Source organism: Sus scrofa, unplaced genomic scaffold (assembly GCF_000003025.6).
Source record: "Sus scrofa isolate TJ Tabasco breed Duroc unplaced genomic scaffold, Sscrofa11.1 Contig74, whole genome shotgun sequence".
Classification (NCBI taxonomy): domain Eukaryota; kingdom Metazoa; phylum Chordata; class Mammalia; order Artiodactyla; family Suidae; genus Sus; species Sus scrofa.
The window spans coordinates 542,781-556,548 of NW_018085302.1; the positions used below are offsets into that span (position 1 = coordinate 542,781).

General features: G+C 37.0%; 1 protein-coding gene across 1 annotated transcript; it reads right to left on the reverse strand.

Moving 5' to 3' along the window:
- Window positions 1–7,909: 7,909 nt before the first annotated feature.
- LOC100524015 (olfactory receptor 140-like) lies at window positions 7,910–8,854 on the reverse strand. The gene has a single exon (XM_003124208.3). The coding sequence runs from the start codon at window positions 8,852–8,854 to the stop codon at window positions 7,910–7,912; it is 945 nt and encodes a 314-aa protein (XP_003124256.3).
- Window positions 8,855–13,768: the final 4,914 nt, after the last annotated feature.

Consider the following 13,768-nt stretch of genomic DNA (forward strand, 5'->3'; position numbering starts at 1 on the left):
AGATTGAAATACATTTGTTAGGTGGCAATCCAGTCTCTACTTAAATAACTACAGTGCTGCTTATACAGCTTGTTTTAGAATGCTTACACCCACCTAGTCTAGCCCTAAGCCCTAAAGTAGCATGGAATGGAAAACAAGTCAAGTTTAGATCTAAATTGTTGTCCATGAAAACAATTTTCACAAGAGAAGTTCCTGGAGTAATACCAGAAAAGGCAGTTCCCAGAATACAAATGCAAGGACAGAGTGGTTTAAAATCCTAAAGGGACAGCAACACAGGATCTCACACTTGAAGAGTAAACCAGAAAGAAAGCAGGAGAAATTTTAAATGGATCTTGGCACAGTTGATCAGAAGCTAACTGAGGAATGGTGTGATATTTGGAAAGCTCAGAGATTAATTAGCAAAAAACAAGTACTTGCTACATTGATCTTATGGGCGGTTTCATACATTTCAATAGGTAGAGAAACAGTCTCAAAATAACAAAGCCCTCAAGAGCAGAGATCCCATTGTATTAATTCATTCCAAACATCTTTCATCCCATAAGGTCACCACTTAAGTTGTTTACCAGGAAGAAGAGGTGGAATGAGGTCTCAAAACTCTTTGGATTTTACCTATAATTGAAGTAAAAGCAAATAGAACAATAATGTGGCAATAAACACATTGGCTTGAGCAGAATCACAGAACTTAGAAACACCTTCCAATTTACCTAAGTAAATTACTTGTAGAAGTAGGGCAATTTTTAAGGTTAAAACAGGAGATGATGGCATAGTGTGAAATAAAATTCATGTCTCCTGATCCTGAAGCTAGTGTTCTTCATCATGTTTTCATAACCACCGTATGCTTGGAAATATTGCTATATCCAAGGTCCACTGATTTCCTGAAGAAAGCATATTGTAGCCATGAAATGGGAGCTGGATCTTTCTGTCAAAAGAGGAAACTGAAAACACATCTACGACATATACACACATTTGAATTTATTTTTATTTTAGAAGCACTTTTCATTTATGAAAATAGCTACAATTAATTCACAACAAAATCTTTGAAGTTAGGCATTGGTTTATTTGAGAAATCCTTTCTTTGGTCAACTGTGGAGAAATCATTCATTTTTTTTTTAAATGTACATATTTCTTATAATTCATCTCAGTTTTAAAAGAGGATTCCAGATTCAAGGAACTAAGTGGAAAGCTTAATGTTAATTAGAGAAATTATTTTACAGATATATTTTACAGTGTGCTTCTGAAGAAAACCCAAACATAAACACTAGTAATTACTGTTAATCTGAAAAATTACCACTACTTATGGCATATAAACAATAATATTTTCATAAAAAGCTATAATCAAATGCAAGCACCAAAAGAGTCTATGGATCAATCCAAAGATCACGATGTAGATTAAGAATATTTGGTCTCAAAGTGATTTACAGGTCATATGATCTAATTAGGGATTCTCTTACACCATTTATTTCTATAAATTAAGAAAACAAAATCTTAATTTTATAATGTTGTTTTAACCATTTCAGAACCATTAATAATTTTCACATCAGTTTAAATAAATTAAATTTTATATTCACTTACAACACTTGCCAACAGAATAAGAACTCCAATAACCTTTGATTAGTTGTATCAGTTATGGGTCAAGAGTGTTCTGGCAAGAATCTTCTTTCTATTTCATATTCCACAGCATCTTAGATACCAGTTGGCCAAATAGCTTTCTGAGAACCCACTGATTTTATATATAGGCACAGTATATAACCATGTAATTAGAAAGAATTTTTGTTTGTTTGTTTGTATGGTTTTAGGACTGAACCTGCGGCATATAGATGTTCACAGGCTGAGGGTCGAATGTGAGCTGTGGCTGACAGTCTAGGCCACAGCAAGATGGAATCTGTGCCCCATCTGTGAACTACATACCATTCATGGCAATGCTGGATACTGAAACCACTGAGCAAAGACAGGGATAGAACATGCAACCTCATGGATCCTAGTCCACTTCATAACTGACTGACCCACAAAGAGAACTCCCTGAAAGGAAAATTTTCCATTGCTACAAAATAAGAGAAGTTCTGAGGGAAAGGTCTTTTCTCTGACAACATTGAAACTATTGAAAGAGAATCAGATTTGGTTTTAGAATGATGAAGATCGGAATACTAGCTCTGACTCTGATATTGAGTGTGTTATTTAACCTCTTTGAACTTCACTCCTCCACATATGTGGACCAGGGATAACCATAACATCTTTTAGGTGCTTTTAGTGTTAAGCGAGAGGTATGAAAAGAAATTTAGAGTAATAAGATATGAAAATTTAAAGATCATGATAGAAATAAAATATTCATTTTGGGCCATTTAATATCTGAAATCACATTCCTAGGTTTATGTGATAGGAATAGGTTTATGAATATACTAGTTGTGTTTTTGCCCTCTGTATTCTTTACTGTATAAGGAACAGGGGGTAACATGGGAGTAACACTAATAGTGAACCCTGCTATGGCTTTATCCATGGGAAAAAGTACAGAATGTCTTTTTATGATGCACAGAATGTCACAGAATCATAAAAATACAGGCACAAAAAACAAGACAAATTGTGATAAGGGAGCTACAGGTAGACAGGACTTTTTCCTCCCTGCACAGCTGTGAGTCCCAAAGACACACAGGATGAACACGCTGGATACCAACCACATTACAAAAGTGATCACCATTGCAGCAACCAACACTTGAACAAGGTAAGAGTCAATGCTGGTATCTGTGTTGGGGGAAAATGTCACATATGAAGGGATCCACGATGTCTGAACCACAGCGTGGAAGCCAGGAAGGGACAAGGATCTGTCCAATCAATCACAGAAAACCCACCTCCACCAGGAGGCATCACGTGTCCTGGTTCATGATGGTCATATAGTGCAGAGATCATGTATCAGACACAGCAATCTACCATAAGGACCATAAGGACAGCAATCTACTGAAAGTTTGATTGATTTCCCTGACCATTGCAGACACAGCCAGTTTTGTAGGTATTTGTAAATTCATTATGCATTTCTTATTGAAAAACATGAAGAGTGGTGCATGGCATTTTCCTTTAGACTGATGAATAAGAAATATTGACTGCCATATCAGTAAATAAAGGATATGGCAGCCATCAAGCATTATATTACAGATACTTGGACAGTGAGCTTTGAGGGAACTCAATATGGAAGCAATGCCCACCACTGCAGCCAGCCCCAGAGGTGCACCCTGAGGAGACACAAGATGAGAGAACCCAGCATACTGGTCCCAGACAGCTCAGGTGCATACGCAAGGAATGAGTACAAGGAGCTCAGATGCTCCATCTTCCCATACATAGAAAAGGGATTAATTCCTTAATTTGAGATATACTTTTCTTTACTTAACAATAATCTTTTGATTCCAATTATCTGGTCTTTTGTCAGAAAAATCCATGTATTCTAGCACCTACCCCTTTGTCTCCTCAGAGTAGTCTCTCAGAATTATTTGAAAGGCTGTGTCCTGAACTTTAGACCTCAGTATTATCTACCAAATAAAATATAACTGCATTGCCCTTAGTCTCCTCCCTCACTGCTCTTAGCCCACACAAGAATTGCCCTGTTGCCATGTCCTGTGCAAGTGGCTCCTGGCCACTTTATCCTGCCCCAGAGGTGCCCCACTGTCTGAGAATCCATGTGTATGCAGTGAAACTATTTCTATGGTGGCCGGCCCCTCCTCCTCTGGCCCTCCCCAGCAATGGTGCCTTGCTTCTCCTGTGGGTCCAGACCTCTTCCAAGGTTCCCTCAGCTCCCCAGCCAATGGACACTTCTCCCTAGCCTTTCAAGCTGTCTCCACAGAGCCAACCCTAGTCTTCTCCCCAAACAGACTCCAAGCCTGATCTCCCCATCCAGCCCCCTCCTGAGCTTCTCAGGCTGTGGTGTCCAGAGCAGTGGTGCAGATGATCTGTGCAGCTCTCACTCTGCTTTGCCCTCCTCAGTCCAGCTGATGAGTTTTCTCTGCAGGGACATTTGGAGGTCCCTCTGTCACAGCTGATCTCCTGATCAGTTAAGTGTCTTTCCCAGGTTTGGGTGCTTTTCCTCTTTAACAGCTCCCTCAAAATGGTTCTAGTCTGTCCTGATTCTTTTTCTCTCTCTCTATTTTTTTTTCCTTTTGTTCTACCCAGTTATGTGGAGGGTTTCTTGCCCTTTGTAGAGTTTCAAGGTTTTCTGTCAGTGTTCCATAGATGTTCCTTGAGAATTGTTCTACATGAAGCTGGGATTTTTCGATGTGTTTGTGGGTGAAGGTGAGCACCATGTCTCACTCCTCTGCCCTTTTGATTCTCTTCTTATGTGGGTTTCTGTGCCCTCAATGATCTGTATTTGTTTTTTTTTTAATTTGGATTTATTTATTGACAATTTGGTTTGACAAACAGGTATTGTTTGCCCAGTGACATGTGATCTTGTTTGCTTTAAAAACTTTTGGATATTTTTAAAAGTTTCTGAAATCTCAATATCTAACTTAAGTTCTTTTAGCCTCCACCAACCTCTAGGGTACTTCACAGGAACACTGAGACATCTCAGAGGGGAGTATTAAACTAATTAGGCTGCTATGGAATGGTAAATTACTTGAGTAACACTGTCAAGTGATTGGGGATAAATATTTGTTATACTGTATAAACATGTTTATCATAGATATTTAACGATGTATGTAAAAGTCCTAAGATGTGACATGCCCTGATACAATGATATTAGTCATAATCCTTGTTCTATCTTATAATGCAACATATCACAGAAATATCCCACTTTCATACCAATTACATTGTATTTAAATGCTTAACCATGCCATTTCAAGTTTTTTCCTTTACAGGCAATCTTTATTTTACATTAATGCTCTCATAAAATGAAGATCTTTAAGAAAATGCATAAAGGGAACTTTTTGAGAAATTCAAGTTTCTGATAGCCTTTGTTTAGACAGTATCACTGCACTGAATAACATATGGCAAAATTCTAATGGAAAACCTGAAGACTTCATCCAGATCAACATTGTTTAATTACAGGGGACTGAAGGAACTCATAAATATCAATTATAGCTTTCTGGCATTTTTAGGGAAATACACTGGACTTTGGTATTTCTTTTCCTAAAAAGGGTTCCTTCTATGCTATGACATAGAACCAGTTGATAAAGTAAACCTATGTGAACAAAGATGAACCATCTTATTTCTCTCTAGCTGATCTGTCCAGAATGTGGCTTCTCCAGCTACGCATCCAGTGGATTTGATGGTTTATTGCTACCAGATTATAAATCATTACATTAATCATTAATTTAATTTCATTGCTTTTCAAATTGTTTTGCTTTGTGTTTCTCTGCTGTGCTATGACCTAGGCAATGTTGCTAGCTATATGATTATATCCTGTCTATTTTATAAGATGTTTTCTCTTACCTAAATGAATGTGTATCCCAAACTCCAATAAAACTGAACATGTCTGAACATCTTGACTAAATAGATCACATTTATGCCTCTTAGGGAATGGTTGTAATGGTGTGATTCTAGGTATGAGAGAGAGGAAGAAGGGAAGATATTTCCTGCATCAGTTGGACTGGTAAGACAAGGATCCAGAAAATTATAAATTCTCAGCAGGGCTTAATCCATAAATTATCCCTGGGCATGGTACACCAACAGTATCTATTTCACCTGATCTGGGATGAATTTCCTAGTGACACAGGACATAAACTGTTCATGAAATGTCTGCCAGGTATTGGTTGAGTTTGGGGCCCAAAGAGAGGGACTGTGAATTAAAATATAGCAGGCCATGTGAGTAAACAAAGGATGTGACAGCCCTCAAGCCCCCACATTACAGCCACCTTGAAAGAAAGCCCTGAGAATGGAAACAAAAAGTACCTGCCATGTAGCAGTCACCTGCTATAGAGATACTGGTTGAGGCACCCTGAGGAGATTCAGGATGAGGAAGCACAGGACACTGACCCAGAGAGCTGAGGTGCCTATCAAAGGAATGATTTCAGTGAGCCCAGACCCCTGCATCTTCCCAAACAGGGAAACGTCCTAAGTTCCTTAGATAGGGGGTTTTCTTCTATTAATGATTATCTTGATGTTCCGACTCCCCACTCCTTTTGTGCAAAACTCCTATATGTTCAGGTTCTCCCTTTGCCTCTTCATAACACTTTCTCTAAATTATCTCAGATGCTCTATCCCAGGCTTGAGTCCTCAGAATGCCCACCAAATAAAACATCACTCTCAAATTTTAGGTTTTTTTTTTTTTTAATTGATACTAGCAGCACTTGTTGAAGAGACTCTTTCACTATTGTATATTCTTACCTCCTTGGAGATTGTCATGCTCAACCTAGTAAACTTATTCTCCCCAGTACCATTCTGGGGCATTGATGTAAGGTCAAATTATGGAAGAAATAGCTCAAGTTGACCACTGACTACGAAAAGTGATTTTCTGAGATGTAACGTGAGTTGGAGTGTAGTAAACAGAGATGCATGGATTAACGGAGATGTAATAATGTAAAATCACCCGCTATTCTCCACACACTAAGAAGCACATTGCAGGTATACCCCACTTTCTGAAGGTTCACATTTGCAACGTTGATTTTATGAATGTATATGTTAGTGTATATTTTCTCTTGTGAGAAAGAAATCTTAAGGGGATTTTTACCTTTACTAAAAAAAATAGTAATAACTTTTACCATAATAGCATTTATCTTTTGTAAATGTGAAGTGGCATAACTTGAACTTTCAAAGAGAGGAAAATACTTACAGTGATGAAATATCTTGCTACACAAGAGATAATTCTACAACATATGGTTGATAACTCACTGAAGTTCAAAGTGATTTATGAATAGTAGAGATAATGTTGTTATCTATAGAATTTAAATGTATCACATATAATTATGTTTCATTATAATGTAAATAGGTTTGAATTCTAATGACTTTGGTTGCAATTTTGTAGCTGAAACTTTGAAAGGAAGCTGCATTCCAGTGTAATATTTCCCAGCACACTTTATGGAGGAACTATGTGTGTTGTGACAGGCAAGTAAATTAATAAAACTCTTCTGGCTTTAATTTGCTTTTCTGTAAAATAGGGATGCTAATGATGGAACTACCATTTTTTACAAGAGTAAATCAGCAGAGGAGAATATGTGCGATAGTCAATAAAGTATTAATTTGTTAATATAAATATATGTATCACCTCTACAAAGCTGTAGTTTTGGAATAAAATCATATGCCTTCTTGTTCAAATTTGATAAAAGATATTGATCTTTGTTTTGAATGACTCAAGTCATGGTATGGAAAATGAAAACATTTATTTTGTATTCAAAGCTGTGAGCCATAGAATATTTTAAAAATGGAGCAAATACAGAGCAATGTCAAATTTGGGGGCTTATATTTTATGTCAAGTAAAGAGAGAGATTGTGAATTATTCATTCCACTTTTATGAGAGACTCTTCACTTTTGGTAAATTCACATTATGAAAAACCAGCTGTGATTGCTTTTGCAACTGTCCCTTTTCTATGCACATACTAAGAATTTCTATCCTTTGTTTTAATGTAGACTCAGCAATAATGGAAGAAGTTCTAAGACCAAGGTGCTCTGGAAAAGCCAATTTCATGCAAGTAACAAAAATGAAGAATTTCATAAAGGAGTAGAAGACTCTGGAGTAAAATATACTCTATACTCATAAAACTAGGGTTATACAGTTGTTTATCCATTGTCTATTCTGAAGTTATGAACATGAATATTCAAGCCTTGCCTAGAAATTAAATGTTATCAAATGTCTAATAAATGCCTAGCCACTGTTAAATAATCAACAAATATTAGTTTTGGTCTTTATTTCTGTCACCAATCCACAAGATTTCTTAGTTTTCTTTCACAATTTACAACAGATATCAACCTCCCTGTGTATATAAATTATCAATTTCTAGGCATCAGGCACAACCCAAGTTACTCTCCTCTTCAACAAACATTTCATAGCATTCTTCACCTCCATGTTTCTCACTGTATAAATGATAGGATTTAACATGGGAGTGAAGGTTCCATAGAACAAACTTACCAACTTATCCACAGGATAGGTGGCCAGAGGACGTACATAGACGAAGATACAAGGGACAAAAAAGAGTACCACTACTGTAAAGTGGGAACCACAGGTGGAGAGGGCTTTGCGTCTTCCTTCAGAGCCATGGGATTTCAGAGATCTCAGAATGACCATGTAGGAGATGAGGAGCATGAAAAAAATGAGCAAACATATGCCCCCACTGTTAGCTGATATCACTATTGCACGCCAGTAGTTGTCACTGCAGGCAATTTGCAGCAGTGAGAAGAATTCACACATGAAGTGGTCAATGACTTTGGGACCACAGAAGGGCAAGTCAAATACAAAGAGAATTTGCACGGTGGCATGGAGTATCCCCCCAACCCAGGCCACCACCACTAGGAGCTGGCAGAGCCCATGGCGCATGATGGTTGTGTAGTGCAGAGGCTTGCAGATGGCCACATAGCGGTCATAAGCCATGGCAATGAGAACAATGATCTCTGACCCTCCCAGAAAGTGTTCCAAAAAGAGCTGAGTCATGCAGCCACCCCAGGAGATGGTTGTCCTCTGATAGAACAGGTCAATGGTAATTTTGGGGGTAGTGACTGAGGAAAAGGCGGCATCCATGAAGGCCAAGTAAGTGAGAAAGAAGTACATGGGAGCTGAAAGCGTGGGGCTGAGGGAGATGGTAATGACAATGGACAGATTTGCCAGCAAGGTAAATAGAAAAATGAACAAAAAAACCACGAAGAGTATTTTCCGCAAGTGTGGATTCTGTGTGAATCCCAAGAGAACAAATTCAGTCACATTGTTGGGAGGCATGGGGAGATCCATTCAACTAAGGACCACCTTCCAGGTCCCTGAATTTTCTGCAAAGGAATAAAGAATGATACCTTTTAGTCAGAAAATAATTGTAGTCTCAATTTCTCAGAACTAAACAGAGTAGTCACTGTCAGTGAAGGGCATGTTCTTGGCAGTCATCCCCCAGTTCTTTTTTAAAATATTTCTTACTTTCTTCATGATGACTTACATCTCTTCAGTCACCTCATACCTGTCACACGTGAAAAATCTACAGGGCAACATCAGGTGGTTATTTACCGAGAAAACACTGTGCTATTGCATGAGATCTGGGTTTTTCTCTTGATTCCAACTTCAAGTGGCTTTGTAAGTCACCTGAGTGTCCCATGATTCTGGGCCCACCTCTGCGTTTGTGAACTTACACATTGTAATTCTCGGATATATCTTGTGAGCTGAGAGGTCCCTCATACAGGTAAGAATTATTCTCTCAAGAGAATTAACAACTGAACCCTCAGCTCTAAAATGTGGAAAGAAAGGCACTGTCGATAAATATCTGCCATAAACAGCCAGTTTAGGGAGATGTACATGTTGTTGGAAACACCCTCCCTGGTACCCACCCAAACACATATGCTCTTTTCAACTGTTACTTCACTTACCATAGTGCCTGGCATAATATATACAGGGTATGAAACTTGTTAGATGTTAAGTAATTGCTTATAAATTGCCACTCTCCATGGTGAGAATATGCATGCTGCTTCAAACCCTAAACCTAGGAGGAATTCAAGTGTTTTCATCCCCATACTCTGTTTAGCATTACCCTTTACTTTAAGAAAATCATAAATAAACATTTGAAAAGAAGTGGCGTTCTAGTTTTTTTCTGACACATTTTAAAAGGTAAGTGTGAAAATACTAATTACCTCTAGGTAAGGGAGTTTTACTGGGTCATTGTTCTTTCAAGATAGTATTATATTTAGTAATGAATATGTTTATTTTTTTAATTCTGTGCCACATACAACTTTACATAGTCATATTCATTACATAGTACATTTACCACTTTCATAGATCTGGATGAAAAGATAAGAAACCTCTGACATAGGTGTTCAATATGCAAGGATCTATCAAGCAAAGGAAGTCCTTATTTTCAAAGTTCTAAAAATAGAAATTAATGAAAAGCGAAAAGAAACATTTTACTGGGTAAGATAGATAAGGCACTATGCATATATACATATATACATGTATACACAAACATGTAAAGCCTTTTAATTATAATAAGTACCTACTACATGTTCAGTCATTATACAAATATTTAAAGGACTCTTACTATGTATATGAATGTATGTTTATCTAAATAAAGTCATGAAGATTCTCCCTGTTAAATGCACTTAATACCTGAAATTTAATCATGAAATAGCAGTAAGTCATCCCTCCATGATATCAGTGACTTTCGCACTCCTTTATATTTCTGCTACATGCATTCTCAGGCCTACTTCTCCCATCTTTCCATAGTATACTTCCTCTATCATTCCTGGTTACAGGCTACTGTGTTACTAATAGATTGAGAAATTTTGGGAACATAGGTTTCCCAATGAAAAGGAGATATAAAAAATGTATTCCTGCAAAAACATGTTTTTTTTTCTTTCAAAAATAATTGTGTAAAGAACTTTTTTTTTAATTTTCAAAGATGAAAATTGTATACATACATGGAAACAAAGTTCATCAACCTCATTGGATTACTTTTTTTCTTACTTTGACTCCCCCAAATTTTCATAGAAAAGTGTAGTGTTTAAAATAAGAATTTAGATATAATTCCTGAAAGTCATTTAGAAGTAATTATGAAGAAATAAATTTCACAGCTGCTTTTTTCTTTGACTCCACAATACTTTTTCTAGGAATAAACCCTGAAGGAGAAAAATCATTATTTAATATATGTTAATACAATTATTAAGAGCTGTGGAAAATTTAGAGATGATATGGAATATTCAACATTAGAGAAATGGATTATTAAAATACAGTGTATCTCTTTGCTTAATGTGTACTTTTTAACAAGAGTTTTTTAAAAAGATGTGTGATATCATAGGTACATTCTTTTTTTTTTTCTTTTTGGTTTTTTTGCCTTTTCTAGGGCCACTGCCTCGGCATATGGAGGTTCCCAGGCTAGGGGTTGAATTGGAGCTGCAGCCACCGGCCTATGCCAGAGCCACAGCAACGCGGGATCTGAGCCATGTCTGCAACCTACACCACAGCTCAGGGCAATGCCGGATCCTTAACCCACTGAGCAAGGCCAGGGATCCAACCCGCAACCGCATGGTTTCTAGTTGGATTCGTTAACCACTGCGCCACAACGGGAACTCCAGGTACATATTTAAGTTGTACTGTAAAGTGGAGAAAATTTTGGACACAAATTTAAATTGTATAATTATTCTACAAAATTTAATTCCAACTAATTTTATTCTTTGTCTAATGAATTTAAATATATATGACAGAGAAAAGTCAACTATTTTTACTTCTCATTTCATAGTCTTGTTCTTGCGTCTATCTTTCTTCATGCTAAAGAGATAAGGGATTTAAAGCTCAGACTGGTGAGTATGGAAGTGATTTTATAAATTTGTAAGATGCATTTAAACCCAAGAGTCTATGATTATATGATTTCCTGGAAAAAAACTCACCTATGAATTTGTCTGACATGGCTCCACAGAAAGGGCCCCCAGCAACTGTTGGTCCACCAAGAAAAAAGTTATAAGATTAAAAATGATAATGACCATAAGTGTCTCTGTTGATTTATAAATAGTACCTTTGCATAAGGCCTTTCTCTTGAGCCTTAAAAGGACTACCATATATTCTTTTTGTAGGCAAATGCTGTGAAGTTTCTTAACTGTGGCTAATTGGACCTCAGGGCTATTTCACCACCATTAGTGGATCATGCAAACAATTCAATTATTTCACATAACTGAAATGCAGAGAACTTTTATTCTATTCATTTTTTATTGTGAATTATTCCATACGTCTATATGAGGACAAAATAATATGAGAAAAAAAAAAACAGCAAGTGAATCACATCTGAAATTTGGCCTTTGATAAGAAGTATACATAATATGGAATCTTAATATTGACTATTGTATAAATTAAACACTTAGGGAGGTCACTATCTGATTTTAATTTTTTCATTATGCATATTTTCTTCTTTTAACAGCTGCACCCATAGTGTATGGAAGTTCCAGGCCAGGGGTTGAATCAGAGAAGCAGTTGCTGGTCTATGCCATAGCCCTCAGCAACATGAGACACTTAACCCCCCAAAGAGGTCAAACCTGCATCCTCACGGACAATGTTGGGTTCTTAACCCATTGAGCCACTAAAGGATTCCCAATATTTTATTTTTAATTTCCTAACATTAAGTTCATCATAATATTTAAATATCATTTTCTGGTATACACTAGGTGGTCATTATGAACCCTATTATAATATTGGCACTTCACACCAATTAAAAATTACACTACATCTTCAAAGTAGCTTTCCTGTGCCAGTTCTGGAACTAGATGTACAAGATAATGATGGAAAGAATTCCATTTTTAAATTATATTCAAAGATGGAGTTCCCGTCTTGTCACAGCGGAAATGAATTCGACCAGGAACCATGAGATTGTGGGTTGGATTCCTGGCCTTGCTTGGTGGGTTAAGGATCTGGTGTTGCCATGAGTTGTGGTGTAAGTCACAGACACGGCTAGGATCTAGTGTTGCTGTGGCTGTGGTGTAGACCGGCAACAACAGCTCCAATTAGACCCCTAGCCTGGGAACCTCCATATGCCATGGGTGTGGCCCTAAAAAAAATATATATATATATATATAAATATATATATATTCAAAGATGGTAAAATGCCTTTATAAGTATTTTAAATTTAATCTCAAATTATACTTATGGAAAAGAAAAATAGGCAATAATATTCACAATTTATAAATAGAAAATACAACACGTGGGATAAGAGCACCATTGTCCAAGGGGAAAAAGAAGCTAGGTCAGTAATCCCAGACCAAGTTTCTTATCTTCAAAAGTTGTTTTACCAGTAAAGAGTCATGATACTTGTATAGTGCCACCAATTATAAGGCCTAAAACAATCTATAATAAAGAAACAAATACCAATATTTGAAATTATATTGTAAGTAAATATAATTCAGTTCAACTCAGGAATATTCCTATATACAAGCTAACTTACCATATTCAAATATGCTGGCATTAATAAGAAGAAAAATAAATTGAACATAACTCTGGATGGGCTCCAGAGAATGTAGTCACTGTGAGAAGCATGTGTCATGAAGGAAAATTGTTTAAGAATGCTATTACAAGAGTTCTCATTGTGGCTCAGTGGTTAACAAATCTGACTAGGAACCATGAGGTTGTGGGTTTGATCCCTGGCCTCACTCAGTGGGTTAAGGATCCTGTGTTGCTGTGAGCTGTGGTGTAGGTCGCAGACCTGACTTGGATCTGGCATTCCTGTGACTCTGGTGTAGGCTGGCAGAACAGCTCTGATTAGACCCCTAGCCTGGGAACCTCCATATGCCATGAGTGAGGCCCTAGAAAAGAGGAAAAAAAAAAAAAACAAACAAACGCCATTACAGGCTTCAACCTAATGTGATTAAGCACTCCAATATTTTAGTGCCAAAATAATATTTATGATGGTAGACGACAATGACAGCTTGAATGAGGATTTGAAATTATCTAATAAGTTATAAGGAATGTGGATTTAACTCTCGAATTTGTCTCTCAACTCTGGAATGAAAGCCACAGTTCACAGAATTAGCATGTGCTGAAAAAGTCATAATTTCCAACCTCATGAAAAATTGAAATCATTCATTCAGTGGTGATCCAGTTTCTACTTAAAAAGCTAAGTGCAGGGTATAGAGCTTGTTTTAGAACTCTTACATCCATCTATTCTAGCCTTAAGCCCTAAAGTAGCAT